The following is a 16,433-nucleotide window of genomic DNA, read 5'->3' on the forward strand; positions in this document are numbered from 1 at the left end:
CAGTGAAAGTAAACACGATTTTATTGATCAATCGATAGTGGAATCAGCTTTTTTTTATTTTACACTGAAAAAAAAATCTCGGTGTATTTACTAAAAAAAGGGTAAAATTACCAAGAATTCAGGGTTCTATTTGATCCCAGTTTTTTCTTGGTAAAATTACCATTTATGGAATTGGTAATTTTACCGAAAAATCTCGGTAAAATTACTGAACTTTCTCGGTAATTTTACTGGACCTTGGTAAAAACGCCAATATTTTTTATCGACTGTGGTAGAACTACCGAGATAAAATGGCAAAGTTACCGGGAATTGATTGCCAATAAAAGTGACATTCTTACCTGAAAAAAAACAGTAAAAATACCGGTTTTTAGGTGAGCGTATTAGTCCGTTTTGGTAAAATTACCAATAATTGGTAAAAAAGTGAGATGGTAAAAGTACCAATGGCTCTCGGCGTAAAAACGCCGAGAATTTTTTTTCAGTGTACCTCATAGGGGTGCAGGGGGCGCACTCTCTCCCCTCCCCCTTCACCCGACAAAAAGGAGTAAGAAAAAGGAAAGAAAGAAAAAAAAGGGGAAATGGAGGAGAGAAGTAGGAAATAAGCTGATATGTTGTACTTATATTCATGAAAAAATTGACTCAAACTGCATATTAGATGCTTTACCATTCCGAAAGTTCCCTGGAAAAAACCCTACGGACCCCCTTGCACCCCCCTGTTAAATGTTTCCGGTCCGCCTATGATTTACCTGGAAAAATCAATCGTTGCTATTTCAATATTGTATTACCATCGATATTGTTTATATAATATACCTACTGAAAATTTTTTCCTATGCTCTTATGCTAGACGATCAAACCTCAATAGATTTCTAAGCACGGCGTAGTTTTCACTGATCAGGAATTCTGGTTTTTGTCTTGTTCTCGGCTTCCTAAGACCCACTATTTTTAGTGCAATTTTCACTCATCTGTGCAAATTATTTTTACGGCGTATAATTCGCTGTGTGTAAACAGAGATAAATTCTTTACATCTTTCCGAAACTAGGCTGTCATCAGTGCGCACTTAAAAGAAAAGGAAGCTTTCCGGCTCTGGCCTTAACTCACTAATCGAGTGAGATTTGCGGAGAGGATGAAAGAAAGAGCGTCTTACATAGGTTTGCCAATCACATGCATTACGCAGACTAAGTCTGAGAGCTCCACCATTCATCATTGATCTTAGCTCGAGGAGCTAATTTAAGACATCAACTCTGCCGCCCTCCTCTCCAATAATCCCTACAAATAATCCCCTGCAGCCATTTTTACCAAAGATATAAATGCATTTCTATGAGCATACTCCAATAGATAATCTTCCATTGCAGTCCAGTGACTAGTGTATAAGTTCTCCTGCAACTCAAATAGAAATTCAAAGGAAAAATTTAAATTCCACTTATTACGTACATTATTTGATGATATGATACAATCTACTAAGAATCTAGTTTTCTAATATAATTTTAAATGGTCTGTTGATTTATTTAACTGTTGAGGAGTTATCCTTACGTTGAGTAAGTACCATCAGCCGACCGTACTTACCGTGCATTTCTTTTTGTCAAAATAGCCTGCGGATCTAATTCTTTATCGGTATTATGCAGCCTTTCAATCGCGAAAAATCGATTGAACGTTTAAAAAACTAAAGGTAGCTCAATACCGTGGCCTCAAAAAAGAAATAAAAATGAAAAAAAAATTTAAAAAACTGAAAACTACTACCGCTGTTATTCAACCCATCGTTATAATCCTTTAAAATGTTCCTTTTAATGCTATTGCAATTTTATTATTCACCGTGCTAGCTGTATTTTGTGCACAAATGGATTCACAGTACTCTTAAAACGTAAGTAAAATTTCCTTTGAATTGGACGTATTTCTGCCGAACGGAGCTATGTGCATTATGACGTGAGCCCAGGTATGCATTTATGGGTCTCAGGACTTATGTCGCAATGCACATAGTCTCGTTTGGCAGAAATACGTACAATTGGCGCCAGTGGCAGGGGTTATGTGCAGTTTGCAGAATTTTTGAATGATTCGGCACATGCACAGAAAATATCTCCGTTTGAGAACAGCCAAAAATCGGCTTCACGGGAAAGTCTGATTCACGCGTCATCACCTCGTGCATAGGCATCTTACGTCAGCATTCTTGGCACCTTATATAGCGCTCGTTACTCACCGCGTCATGGATGCATACAATTGCATCGGCCAGAAAACCACAATGCACTAATTCAACTAATTATTTTGATTACTAAATGGACAGAGACTAAAAGAAGGATGATGGCTGATTCCACCTGTCACTAGTCAGAATTTAAGAAATCAACTGAGATTCTGCGAAAAGTGCGCTCACGATAATCATAATTAAACCACTAAATAAATGTGATATCGTCTCTGACAACATTAATATGAAGTATGAAATGGATTGCATTACAATGTTGCTAAGATTATGCAAATGTTTTTGTTTTTGAAGGAAAATCTGATCATCTGCAAACAGTTTCTTTTACACCCTGTAAAGTGTAAATTTAAGGCAAAAATTGCCATGTCAATTTCATATTTTTTGCACGATTTCAGTACTTTTATTGCAAAGGATGAAGTTACACAATCTGAGCAACGTTGCAGTGCTCTTGGTTCCTTTTTGCAAAATGCAATCCAAATGTTGATCAGTGTTGCAAGTGTAAGGAGGTTTCTCCTGCATTCAATCCATTCTCAACCCATAGAAATAAAAGACCGAACAGAAGCTCAAACTTGTGTCAATAAATCAGTTGACTCGAGTGTTTTAAAAATTAGTTTTGACAGCGTGTTTTACAGCTTTCCCAATGATTTATTCCTTGGCGGCCAGTGTTTAGCGTTTTCTCGCTCGTGGGTGGCTATAGATGCCATTAGTCTTAGTTTACATGGACATCGAATATTCGATATCAATTAATTCTAATTGAAACTTTAAGAAGGGGTTATTTTTGGATCTAATTCAATAAGTCGATTACACGAATTTCTCGAGGAAAAATGTATTCCTGTTGAATGTTTGCTATCCGTTTTGACCTATAACTGAAAGTGTCCATCCCAGTCTCGGTGTCTCCTCTCTTGAAAAGCCTCTACCAAACTTGAGGAAAGAATCTGATACTTTTGGTCGAAGAGCACAGAAAGTTTAATAACGTCACAGATCAAAACCTTAACATCCAGGAGTTTAATTTTTAGTCACCGTCGTTGTTCTATCTGCAGCTCCTGTAAATACAGGTTATCAAAGTTATAATGACCTAAATTGAAATGACGGTTGAGCTCTGAGGACATGTGCCGCAAAAAATTGCTGCGACGTAAATTTTTGTATTCAGCTTCATGATGCTCAGAACAGCAACTTAACGAGAGTGTATTGCATGTTGTGTTCGCATTAACTGAAGGCGCTTCAGTGACCCTATTCATCATAGCACCACTTCAGCCTGTTTTCGGATCCTTGTTACACAAAGCCGCGGCGGCATCTGGTCGATGGATGTCTGCAACTTGTCCAGACTGAAACCTCGATGAAAAACAATCAATTAATCGACCTAGGAGAGCTCTTCTCAGCCTCTCTTTCAAGTCTCAAGTGGATTTTGCTCTCAAGCTCCATAACGCCTGTTGAATTCGTTCTGAAAGACGGATGCATTCTCGGGCAATTCAGGGTATATGGGCGCCGGCGCATAGTAAAATTGAAGCATTAATCCCACAAAGCAGACATTCGATTGCATTTTTCAAGTCTTACTCTGAAAACTTTTTTGAGCTGAAATTTTATCCGAGAAACTTTATGAATACCCGTTCATGATAATTACTCGGCAATGGTTTACGCATAAGATAAATGATTCACAGATAGATGTACAAAAGTGTTTTATAAATTTTATAGAGACAAGCTTTTACATTTTTCCATCGACTAACAAAATGAAATTTGATTTTGTGCAGGTAAACGGAGGTAGTATAGCAGAACGCGCAGGTCTAGCGGTCGGTGATGGTTTAGTTACAGTAAATGGCTACGACGTTTTCAACTTGAAACACAAAGAAGCACAAGACGCCATCGTCCAGGGAGGCAACTGTTTGGAATTACAAGTTCAAAGGTAAGCTTTAATTACATCATCGTACGTAGCAGTTATTATGAATCATAAGATATGGCGCTCGTGCTGAAAATTAATTGTCCCTGTCGTATTCATCAGCTAGATAAGACATCTCAGTCAAGAGATGAATCTTACGAAAAGACACCTAAAATTATCACAAATTGTTTGAAAAAATTGTGACATTTCCAGGTGAACTTACTATTATGAGTTCCGTGTCGTAAAATATCTGTATGCAAGTATGAATAATTATGAGCGACTGCATTCAAGTCACCGGTGCAATATTTAGAGTGTCATTAAGTATGTGTATCATAATAAATATTTTTTAACTTTAATTGCAAATCCAGAATTTTTGTTTTTTTATTTTTTTCATCTGCTGGATTCTTGACGTATGAAGCGGTATAAAAGAACTTTGAAAAAAACCTCAGTTTGGATCAGTAGAATGTTCACAACATTATCCAAATTGAATACATATATCGCAGTTGAATACATTTTCCAGGGATAATGTGGTAATTTTTGTCGTCTAAAGAAATTGCAGTTTCCACAAATATTATTTCAGCTGCCCGAAAGAAAATTTTAGAGTAAAACATATTCATCGAACGTTCCTCTTGATCCAAAAAGAAATACTTTTCTGTGATAATGCTTACCCTATACCAGTCCCTAATACCTTTACCTAAACGATTTTCATATTTGGCGACCATCCGTGATCTTCACACTTCTTCCTCTCCCTTTTCGAACTGTTTAACTATTGAGCCATCAACCCTACTTTAAAATCAAATTTTCACAAGTTTTACTACAAATATGCCGGATAAAAATCATTGTCCGTGCATTCCTTGTTCGTTCATTCTTAAACACATTTCTGGTATAGGTTCACACTTACCTAGTTAAAAGAGAGGAAATTATAATAATCAGTGAGGGGATAGAAAACTAAAATTATTCTGTAATCTCAACAATAATAATGCTAACGTCCTATTCTCGAGAGACACTGGATGATAATCAGAAAACCTGGCCGCAGAAGTACAAGCTGCCTAGTTATACAAGTTCAAATGTAAGATGTAAATAGCTCGGCGAGCCGCTACATTGTGGACAACATATGTCACGCATCATAAAAGCGTTGGCTGAACTTGGGTCGAGCTTTCTTCACGTTTGGCAGGGAGCAAGCAAAGCCAAGAGACAAGCGGTATTGTTCTAATCCAATGAGGGGAACCGCGAGATCATCTCCTCTCATGCACTAAAAACACTGCAATAAGTAGTTCACGTCATGAATGTCGCGAAAACTTAGGATAACTTGGTCGTAATGTTTTGATGGTGTGGATTACTGAAGGCGCCTTGGTGAACTGAATCATACTAGAGTACCTATATTAAGAGAGTATGGCCACTGGGTCCAATGGAGAGGCTTAGGACCCAAAAATGGCGGTGCTTTGTTTTGGTTTTTGAGGATGGGAGGGGGGTCATTGCCAACTTTTGACGGTTATCACCAACCGCACTTGCTGCCAACCTTACCACATCTCAGATTATTTTTCTCAAAAATTGCACACGATTAGCCTTAAAAATATGTAAAAAAGTCGCAATGGTGCATTTGGGTAAAGTTCTCGTTACGATAAGCAAAGACAACTACATTTTGAATCATTTTGCATTACATTAACTTTATGGCGTCCGCCATTTTTGGGTCCTAAGGGCTCCATTCAGCCTAAGATGGCTGAGCCAATCAGAGATGGTAACTCCAGTGGCCATACTATCTCAATATAGGTACTCTAAATCATACCGGTGTATGATCTGTACGAGACCTACTTTTTGAAGCCATTAAATGTTGGGCTTTCATCCTCAAAACCTTTATATGAGGAAATGGTGGCCATGAGTTGTATTTACTGAAAGTTAGCAAGGAAAAGTTAATTAACAATCGGCGTTAAGAAGTTAAGAAGCGTATTAAGAATCGTAGTTAAGAAGCGTGTAAAGGCAAGACTTTTCTCATTTATTTATTTCATTTAACATTGACAAGCAAAATGCGTTACAAACCATTATTGATTAATTTTCCCGCTCGTTTGGATTTCAGAGGTGGCGGCAGCACGTGGAAACCCCTCGTCCAGAATGTCGGTGCAACACCCTCACCTCTCTCACATGTAAGTGGACCCCCGCCCTTTGTGACCAAAACCTCTCTCGCAGCCAACAAATATCCCAGCAAACCCATAGGATCTGGACACAATGTCGCCCCGAAACCCTTTAATGGATTACCTCACTCACAGGTTTCAAAAATCACTCTAAATAGTATAAAGCTTTCCGCTTCAAGCTTTCTGCTTTTTACTCATCTGCAATCGGTGTCTTAGCTAGGCTAGATGAGCTTGGTAAAGGTTTTTAAAGGAAACGGACAATCAATAGAAGCGTGGTAAAATGGTCTATGAAGTCTGAACCTATCTGAAAAATTGCCAATCGAAAAGGTCCATTTTGGAAATTAGAGCAGGTGATTTTCCCATCCCGATTTTTTAAAGTTCCCGCCAATGCCATTAAAGTTTCCTCTTTAATTTTGCGTTAAATCACATCCTTTTCATCAAATTTCTCAAGCAGTCACTCAGCTATAACGGAGATTTTTGAGAGGTTGAGACCTCTTTTCCATTGGTTTTGATGATGTAACAAAATTTCATATCCAGGCCTAATACAAGGATGAATAATTAACTTCCACTTAACACTATGCTCTCCATGTTCGTCATTTCCCCTCTCTTCCTATAAAACATCCGTTAAATAATACGTTATCCACATGTCTTGCCAGCTTTCACTTTAATTTCCACCATTTTCTTCCTAATGTTACACTAATTATAGCAGTAGACTTAGAAAAACTATATTCCATTTTCATGAAAATTAACTATGATTTTTTTCTAAAGTGATCGACTGATCGCAGAGCTTAGTTTTTAATTTTTAATTGTTGATTTTAAATAGTTTTACCTGTCAATATTAACGCACATGTGCGACTTAGCAATAGAACTATATGACGCAGAATAAACTAATGCCATTAAGTTTTTAGCGAATCATTACGCTAACTATCAATTAAGACTGTGCAAGAATTAAACAATTGTTGCGTTTGGCATTTTCAGCACGACTTAACGTCAGACACGAATATTATCATAGGAGCTGTGACAAATACTTAGCTTAGCAACGTATTTTAAGATACATTTAACATTATATTTTGACCATTAGTCATCAGCGGATCCTGACACTTCGAACGGGAAGGGGCGGAAGAGGGTTCTGGGGGCTTTCTTTCCGAAAATTTTCGAAATGAAGATGAAGATAGAATACTTTTGAATTCAATTATTTAGAGCTATCACTTTAATTTAACCCTATTCTATATTTCAGTTGAATGGCACCAGCAATGGCCAAGTAAAAGCAATTGTGAACAAACAGTACAACACACCGGTCGGTATGTACAGCGAAGAAACGATTGCCGAAACACTCTCAGCTCAAGCAGAGGTTCTAGCCGGTGGTGTCATAGGGTAAGTGAATTATAATTTCTTTGCTTTTCTTTCCATGCAAAATATGAATCGATCTTCCATTTAGCGGACGTTGAGGTCTCTTATGGGAAGCAAGAGAAGGCTCTTAAAAAACCCAATCAAATAAAAATTATGCTAAATTAACCATAATTTTTAACCATCACAAATTGCCGTATTGTCCAAGACAATACATCATAGCATAGATTCAGAGGGAAACAAAAGTCATTTTCAAATTTGAAGTATGTGGGCAACTTGGCTAATTTTTTCGCTGAGGCCACTTGTGACATCTAATAATTTACTTAACTTCACCCGTGGCATACCTGTCTTCACATAAAATTAGTTATCTCAAGCTGAGCATTGTAGAGTAATATGTTTAATTAGTTTTACATTTTCGAGCCTTGCCCATTCGAAGCCAATAATGTTGCCCCTTCATCAATCAGTGGCAGCAACAAATCATGCATGTATGGACCGCTATCTGTACGACCAATTGCAAAGTCTGATAACTGCAGGAGTGATATGGTGCATCTGGTGATGGGTTGAAAGTAGCGAATCCCCATTTCCCAGTCCCACTTCATATATGGATCATTAGATCAGTGGCATTTGTTCCCTCGCCCTGAAATATGCCATTCATTTTGTACCTTGTTTAATCTATGGTTTCGCATTTTGTTGTAGCGTAAATTTCAAGAAAAACGAAAAAAATTACGACGCACAAAAAAGTGAAGTATTCAAAATGGTCCACGAGGTAGATGCCGAACCTAAATCACCTGAACCCGGTAAGGAATATCTTTACCATATTTGCTGTACTTTGATTTCTATAATATAAACTTTATATATTATGACTCTAATTTGAAACTTTAATTCTATTGTCAAAACAAAAATTGATATCTTTCTTGGCCAGATTCTGACCAGATAATTAGTTGATGGCTGGATTAGATTAAGCGAAATTTAAAAAAGAAAAATTTCTGCGAAGAAATCTAGTTAATATTTAATAATTTCTTCGTTCCATGACAGTATTTACACAAAACACAAAAAAGGATCATTAAAATTTACAATGCCCACTTAAACAAACCACCCTAGGACTCCGTAAAGGGAAATTTTAGCACTCATTCACATGATTTTTACTCATCAGTTCCCATTCCCATAGTTGAGCATTCATTTTCAACACAAAACATTTTTCGGAATTTTTATCATTTTATTTCTTCTTTCCTTTTATTGTTCCGTAATGCTCCGTTTTTTAGAACAACCAATTGAACAAAACGGAGTGGTAATCCCACCACCAGTGAAGGGCCTTAGACATGTGTCTGCTCCTGAGAACAAACCTTCATCTCAGACCCATGGTGGTAGCCAACCGTTGCTTCCAGGGCAAAATATTTGCGCCGATTGTGAAAGATTGATTGTGTAAGTGCCAAGTGGCTCAAAAATTAGGGAATTGTGTGCTCAAGCTTACATTAACGCAAAGTAGGGATGTTGAGTAGAATTGTTGAAGGTATCCAGGTATCTGAGTGCTGATTTTCAATGGGCTTTTGAGGTAAAAAATGCTCTTAGATTTCCTTACCCACCGATCTCTACAGCCATGGATAAGTAAACAAAACTAACATCTCTAGTTTTGTTTACTCAAAGTGACGGCATCATCATAAAAAAAAGAAACAGGTCTATTTTTCAGGGATGAGACATCGTTGTGAGACCTGAGACAATTATAATAACTATACCTTTAAAGGATCTTTCTTCAAAATTTCATAAGCAACCTTGAGGTCAACAAAAATAAACATAAATTCAAGTGATTCGTAAAGAATTCTGACGAGGTTGAACTGGCATGCGATATATCGTATCGTTTACGTCAAGCATCTCAGATTATTTACATTATCGATGCTATATATTGCACGCCAGTTCGACTACGCCAGAAGCCGTGGCGAATCACCTTAAAATGAAATAATCAAGCAGGAAATTTCATTGTTATCGTTATCGTCACAGTTGCCGTACTTTTAAGCCAAAGGTTGCAGTAGTTACGCGAGTAAATCAAAAAGATCATTAAACGAAAAAATTTCCATTTTTCTGAAAATGATCGCGGCTTTCGGTTTATCATAATGAGCGGTTCTTTATTATTTTGGGGCATTACTCTTCTAGATCAATTAAAAAAGTGTGTATAGGAAGTGGTTTTTACACTAAAACAGTTTTATTTTCTTGCTCATATGATTGTGTAGGCACTCTTGAAAAACACGCTTTTACATCAGTGGTGATCGCGACCTAGGTAGTCAGCTTAGTTAGTCCGAAATATAGCAAGCAAATGCTTTAACGTTTTGATTTCGTAGTTGTTCACACTCACACAATTTTCACACTCTCACTGCAAAATTGCTTTTTTAACACAATCGGTTTTATTAGTAAAAAATTTAACTTACTAAATATAATATGTGAGGGAGTTGAAATAATTTTTGTATGACCCGATGGAGGAGGACAGTAACTTCCTTCATTTTATGAACAATAGTGAAATTTACTCCCCTATTAAAGATAAACACAGTCTTAAATTATTTACATTTCTGACTTTGAAGGAACCCGGTACTCGTCGCACATACTTTAAGGTGCATCTATATTTGACGCTTCAATCAACCATTCTTTTCTTCGGCAACATCGTGGAACTTGTGAATGAGCTTCTCGCTCCTATCGCGTAACTGTTCTTGCCTACCGATCGCTTTGAAGGAGTTTTATGCTCTGCAACTTACCAAGCTGTGGGTTGTGACTCTAATTCACAATCAAGAAACGGTCTGTGAAACTAAATAAACTCTGGACTTTTCAATCAATGAATATAAATTTACAATAAAAGGATTTTTTTTCTTTTTTATCAAAAGCAATTCTGCTGTATGACACTCCAACACATGCAAGTACGAGTTTTTTCCAAAATGTGTTATGTATTCCCTCCGTTTTATATCGGACTCTTAAGTAATGTTATAACACTAAGGAAACACTCGGGAAATTTTAAATAATTAAAAAATTACATTGCATACATTCACACATGCACACACTCACCATATAACTGCTTCCACCTAACACAAATAACTATAGTTTTAGCAAATTGGCCATTTTTTCCGCTATCATGTAAACATAATTCGCAATTTCGTTATTGATCTCACACCAGACTCATTCACCATTGGTTATAGGACATTTCGTCAACGATTTTTTGTCCGCGCACCAATTTTTTCCAGTAATTTACGTCCACGCGTTTTTTCGGCACGGGAGTTTTGGTCCACGTGCCAGTTGAGACCCAAAGTTAATTGGCCCACATGAAAATACAAACGACAATTGCTCACGACGTTTTTGGATGAAAATGTAAAATGTCTTGGAAGAATGAGGGTTTGCTTGTTTTCTTGTTTTGTCTGTTTGGTCCAACGGAGAATAATATATAGTTGAGAGTTTTGGTAAAAATGAGGGAGCGTCAATTCTGTGAGACAAAATTCACTAAAACTCTCTATACCTCTTTGGTGTAACAGGACTTAATTATCTTTCAAGTTTTTCCCACCTCGTTATACCTGAACCGGATAAACCTCTATACTTGCCTTAGCTAAAGGCTCTTAGATCTTTCCAGTGTACATTAAGTATCTTGAGTTATTTTGCGAGGAAAGATCTGTACTTTTAAAAGATGCCTGTCATGCTTAATACGTTTAATTTCGTATAATAGTGTGCAACACCTCTGTTGTGAAATAGTTGCTTCAGGCGCCGCCGCACGGCGGGTGGGCGGCCAGCGCGAAACGCGCATTGGCGCCTACAAACCTAAGTGGATACTTCAAGCATTGTGCAAAGCGTGAAGTATCCTCTTAGGTTTGTAGGCGCCAGTGAGCCGCTCGCGCTGGCAGCACGCCGCACTATGGTCCACAGACTGGATTTAACGGAACTTTATTCGAAAATGCACTGTACCGTTATAAAAGGTGTTGATTCTTATGTTTTTTGGGTCGCTGATTTCATTTTACATCTTAGTTTAACAAAATAGTAACATCCTGACCGAGAAACTTAACTTCAAATGTGATTTCTGGCGCTTTTAAGACTGAAGATTTTTTCCACCCTATTTTGACATGTATAAAAATAATAACAAAAGTGTCTCTCGGTCGTGATCAGATAATTTTCATGTATTTTTAGGCGGTAAATCCGAATATGACCTCCGTCTTGGTCCATCGCCCTTAAATTCTCCGGAAAAGCCGATTTTACCCAGAAAAAATGGACATTTTTGGTGTTTTTGCGACCGTTGACCTGTGCAACATGTGGGTAAAATTTGTTCCAGGTACTAAATAGTACTATTTCGATGTATTTTGATCTACTGAGTCCGAAAATGACCTTTGTTTTTTCTTATCACCTCTCACTTTTCCGAAAAAGCGACTTTTTCCCGGGAAAATGAGCAAATTTGACGTATTTTTGTTATAATTGCAATTCATGTTGATAAATTATACTGGACCCGTGGTAAATCCGCTCTGTTAGGCTTTACTCGCATGGTCAGCGTTTTTTAACTCATAATTTTGAAATGTTTGCACACTCTGCATTGATTATTCTCATTTAAATTGCTGGGGGAAAAATATATATCAATTTATCAAAGTAGAATAATAATATAATGTGTGTTTTTTAAATATTGGTGGTTCCTTGTCAAATTTAATGATTGCCAAAGCACTTTAATTTTTTTTTTACATTTTGTGCGCTTTTATTGTGCTGCAGCGAGGTGTACTCGCAACCAAACGCTCAAAATTTGACGTATTTGACTCTAAAAGATCGATGTACAAATGGGTTAAAACTAAATATTGCGTGCTTCTCGGTTTTTTCCTCTCTTTTATTCATTTTTGTAATTTCTGTCGGCACAACTGCGGCTTATTGAGATTAATGTCGCTTGGAGAAGGTTTTACAAATATTTGTCACGTTTTAAAAATATAAATGTTTTCAAAATGAAGTAATAATTTTATGAAGAAAAAATTAAAAAAAAATAAAAAAAGTACCTATACATATATAAAAATTGTATTACATCAAATATTTTAAGGATAGAAATAAAACCAAATATTCACCCATGACAATTTAAAAAGATGATTCAAAAGGAGAAAGTAATAACGTTTCATTTAGAAAATGAGCAACCATAACAACACCTCCTTCCCTCTCAATTTCTCATTTCCATATTGTCAATATAATTGTACAAACCGACTAAAATATAACGCTTGGACCAAGTCACCGTTGCTTATTTTACGTGTGGGCGTAAACTACTGGACAAAAAAGGTGCGCGGACAAAAAATCGTTGACAAAATGTCCTGAAACCTCACCATTAGAACGAAGTTTTGTTCTTTACTTTTCTTAACATCATCATGCGCGAGTGGCAATGTGTTGCAATGTTGTTACTCACGACTTCGACGAAAAAAATACATCGTGCCTTCTGCCTGATTTAAATAGGCCGTAGATATTGAAAATTTGAATCTTTAACTCTAAGAGTATGGTAGAATATATCTTGCATTGACATTTCATTTCTCATCATATTTCTGTTTATTTTTGCAATCTTCTAAAGTGCAGTCCGTTGAAGTCATAAGACCTGTTTGAGGGGCGACTATGAATACAACCCCTAATTGCTCAAACCATTCTTTACAGGGAGTCCCCAAAACTTATTGATGCACACTTTCAAAATAAGATTTTTCATACTCGATACAAGATTGCAAATTAGAAGATTGCTTTTTCATCCAGAGGCGGATCCAGCAATTTAGCAACACCGGATTCTCTCCATGTAAACCTATGCTAAATAATCGATTACCATCGGAGCACCTGGCCCCTCCAAGAATCGATACATTTCCATGTGTTTAAATGGAGAAGAGACAATGTTGCCAATTTGCTGGATCCGCCAATGTTTTCATCTCACTTATTTTTCTTAAACTTACGTCACACCAGTATATCGTGCCATCAGTATACTAACATTGAGTGCTATGATTGGTCCAAGGCATCGAATAAGCCAATCATAGCACCTGAACTTGAGGATTTGATGCACCGAAAAAAAAGAGATGCTGATTTAACATTCTGGATGTAAAAAAAGTGCGACAACTCTCAAAATGCTGGATTAACCGCTACGAAAGTTACTTTAGCAGTATCAAGATGTAAAATTAACTACTGGGGCGGTTAATTAAGCATTTTGTGAGTTGTCGCACACTTTTTTACATCCAGAATATTTTATAGAATTTTATCCAGAATACTATCCAGCATCCTTTTTCTTTCGGTGTGCCTCGATTTGATGGTGTGACGTCAGCTCTAATAAAATTGATTATTAACACGTTGTGGCTTTTGCTTTGCTGCCGGGGTAGTTCCGCCCTCGAGCGCGGCGTATTTCGCGACGTCGAGCCACGCGGTGGGCGGGCGGGCCACGTCGCCGCGACCCCTCACGCCGATGGCCCAGCAGATCGCCTACGGGAGCCCCACGAACCCCTTCGTCGTCGCCAAAGAGACGACAGAGCTGCCCGCAGCCACCGCCACCGTCGCAGACCCGCCTAACTGCTCCGAGTGTGGCAAAATTGTCGTGTGAGTCCTTTTACCGCTTTTCACTCGTTTTCAAAGCAAAGCTTACATTTTCACTCGATTTGTACAGTTTCTTACCGTTTGCCGCTTGCATGCTTTAACGCAGGCTAACCCAAACTGCGGGCTGATTATTCAAATTAGTAGACAAAGCTAGAGTCCCTTTATACTGAGAGACAAGACAATGTGTATCCATTTCTGATCGGTTCCCGTATTTTAGGCCTTCACAGTGTCACAAACGGTAATAATGATTACATCACTGACTGCAAAGATTATAATCTGGAATGGACCAGGGAATTACAGGTTCGGCAAGGAACAAACGGAATGAGAGAAGGCACGGAGAAAGGGATCAGAGAATGGGCCGATCAAAGATTACGAAATACGTTCAATTTCTGTAATCTTTATTCCCGTTTATGACTCCATGAGGGGGTGTTGTCTTGACTCTCAGTATAAAGGGACTCTAGACTAAGCCATAGGCAAAAAAGATAAAAGAAATATGGAGGGATCCTATTAGTGGAAGCGGGTGGTTACAAAGGACAAAGGAGGAAGGTAATAGAGTAAATAACGGCAATCCACGAGGGACCCGATAGTTAGTCCATCATTTTCTCCCTTAGTCTATAGGAACCACTCATTTCAACCAATAGGATCGCTCCATACTCCCTATGTCTTCTTTGTCTGTCGCTTTGTCTATCAATTTCAATAATCGGCCCGTTGGATCGCATTTTGCAAAAAGGAACCAGTGCAATTACAGTGTTTTCGAAATCGTGCAAACTTCTAATTTTCTTTTAAAAATACTTAATATATGTAAAGTATCAAAATGTACATCAATTTTCCTTTAAAATTAACAATGTTTTGGTGGGAAAAAAAACTATGTGCTATTTTTGGAGATTTATTAGGCACTTACCTATGAAAAAGCAACATATTTACAACACTGTAATCGCGCCAGTTTCTTTTTGATAAATGCGATCTAATTTAAAAGGCACCTGTTTCCAAATGGTGAAATCTTAATTTGGACTTCATTTTACGTTATTCTATGTAAATCTTCATTTTACGTTTCACACAGAACTTCACGCTAAAAATGAGAACTTTGATTAAAATTTGCACATCCATAACTTAAGTCGTTGGTCCTCACAGTGATCATGTCGTATGCTGAAACCCTTTTGAAGGACTCATATTACTGATGCGACTGAAAAATAGTACATTAAATTTCTCAGTGCACACTAATGTATGTTACATACTACAATTCATAACGCATAGACCATTCCAAAGAATAATCTTAATTTTTCATTCATTATCCGTAATTCAAATATTATTCATTGTACAGTATACAGCTTTCTCGGTATTCTGCATGAAACCTTCTTTTAAAACGATTGCAGTTAAAAAAAAGAGTCTACCATATAAAAGTTTAAAGTAATCATTCGAATTATATAGAAATAAAAAATTAGTATATACCGTATTTTAAGGTTCCAGGACACATAACTTCGTTCCTTGCTTTAATAAAAGCATGAACTGGCATTCTCTGTTTGAAATCGCTGTATACCTATATCGATGGCGTAGCGTGTTATGCGATGTATCGATTGATCTGCCATTTAAAATGGAAAAGGATCGATAAACAGGGTGTTTGAAACGGACACCTCGATAATCGATTCTTTACCATTGCTTCAAATGGAGAAATATCGATTATCGATCATACTTGCTTCGCCACCGACCAAAATGGGACAAATGGGACGAATGTGACAAATATTCATTAATTTTTATTTTTGAAAGTTTTGGCAGAAATGAAACATATTGCGCAAAGTTCAAGTAGGAGTCCTCAAAAAAGGAAACAAACAGTATTATATTCAAACAAAGCTTTCAGTAATGATATTACGATGGGCTGAAAAAAATTTAACTTTAACGAAGTTATCAGACAAAGCTCAAAAAATGTCCTCAACGGAAAAGAAAAGAATTGTATACTACATTTTCCGACATTAATTGAATTCTCTCTAATGATTTTTCTGCTTCTCTCTCTTTTTAGGGGAGTTTTCGTTCGCATAAAAGACAAAAACCTGCATGTAGAGTGTTTTAAATGTGCAACGTGTGGAACCTCTCTGAAAAACGTCGGTTATTACACCATAAACAACAAGCTGTATTGTGATATCCATGCAAAAATGATTGCTCGTCAAAACCCTCCTGCTCCAAACCTGGAGCCAATAACAGTTTCACCGTAAGTTTGATCCATGCCATTTTCCCCTCCTGCATTTTCATGGCACGCCGAAACTACTCTCTCTCCTTCTGTTCCTTTGCTTGATAAAAACGCCCTCAAATACAAATATTTTTTTCGATCCCTCAGCTTATTTTTCGGATAACGTTGAATCCGTATAGAAAA

The 16,433-nt window shown here is 37.3% G+C and overlaps 1 protein-coding gene across 6 annotated transcripts in view; it reads left to right on the plus strand.

Annotated features, from left to right (window-relative positions):
* The window catches only part of Zasp52 (Z band alternatively spliced PDZ-motif protein 52), a 77,150-nt gene that overhangs the window by 36,258 nt on the left and 24,459 nt on the right, over nucleotides 1-16,433 (plus strand). For 2 of the 6 annotated variants that reach the window (XM_019041564.2, XM_019041562.2), the window contains exons 2-7: nucleotides 3,931-4,082; nucleotides 6,130-6,319; nucleotides 7,422-7,558; nucleotides 8,228-8,328; nucleotides 13,858-14,071; nucleotides 16,083-16,271. In XM_019041564.2, coding sequence (XP_018897109.2) covers nucleotides 3,931-4,082; nucleotides 6,130-6,319; nucleotides 7,422-7,558; nucleotides 8,228-8,328; nucleotides 13,858-14,071; nucleotides 16,083-16,271 — 983 coding nt within the window. Of the gene's footprint in view, nucleotides 1-3,930; nucleotides 4,083-6,129; nucleotides 6,320-7,421; nucleotides 7,559-8,227; nucleotides 8,329-8,793; nucleotides 8,954-13,857; nucleotides 14,072-16,082; nucleotides 16,272-16,433 lie in introns of all 6 variants that reach the window. The other 4 variants (XM_019041567.2, XM_019041566.2, XM_019041563.2 and 1 more) reach the window with 3 other exon arrangements.

The sequence above is a fragment of the Bemisia tabaci genome, chromosome 3, assembly GCF_918797505.1.
Source record: "Bemisia tabaci chromosome 3, PGI_BMITA_v3".
Lineage (NCBI taxonomy): Eukaryota > Metazoa > Arthropoda > Insecta > Hemiptera > Aleyrodidae > Bemisia > Bemisia tabaci.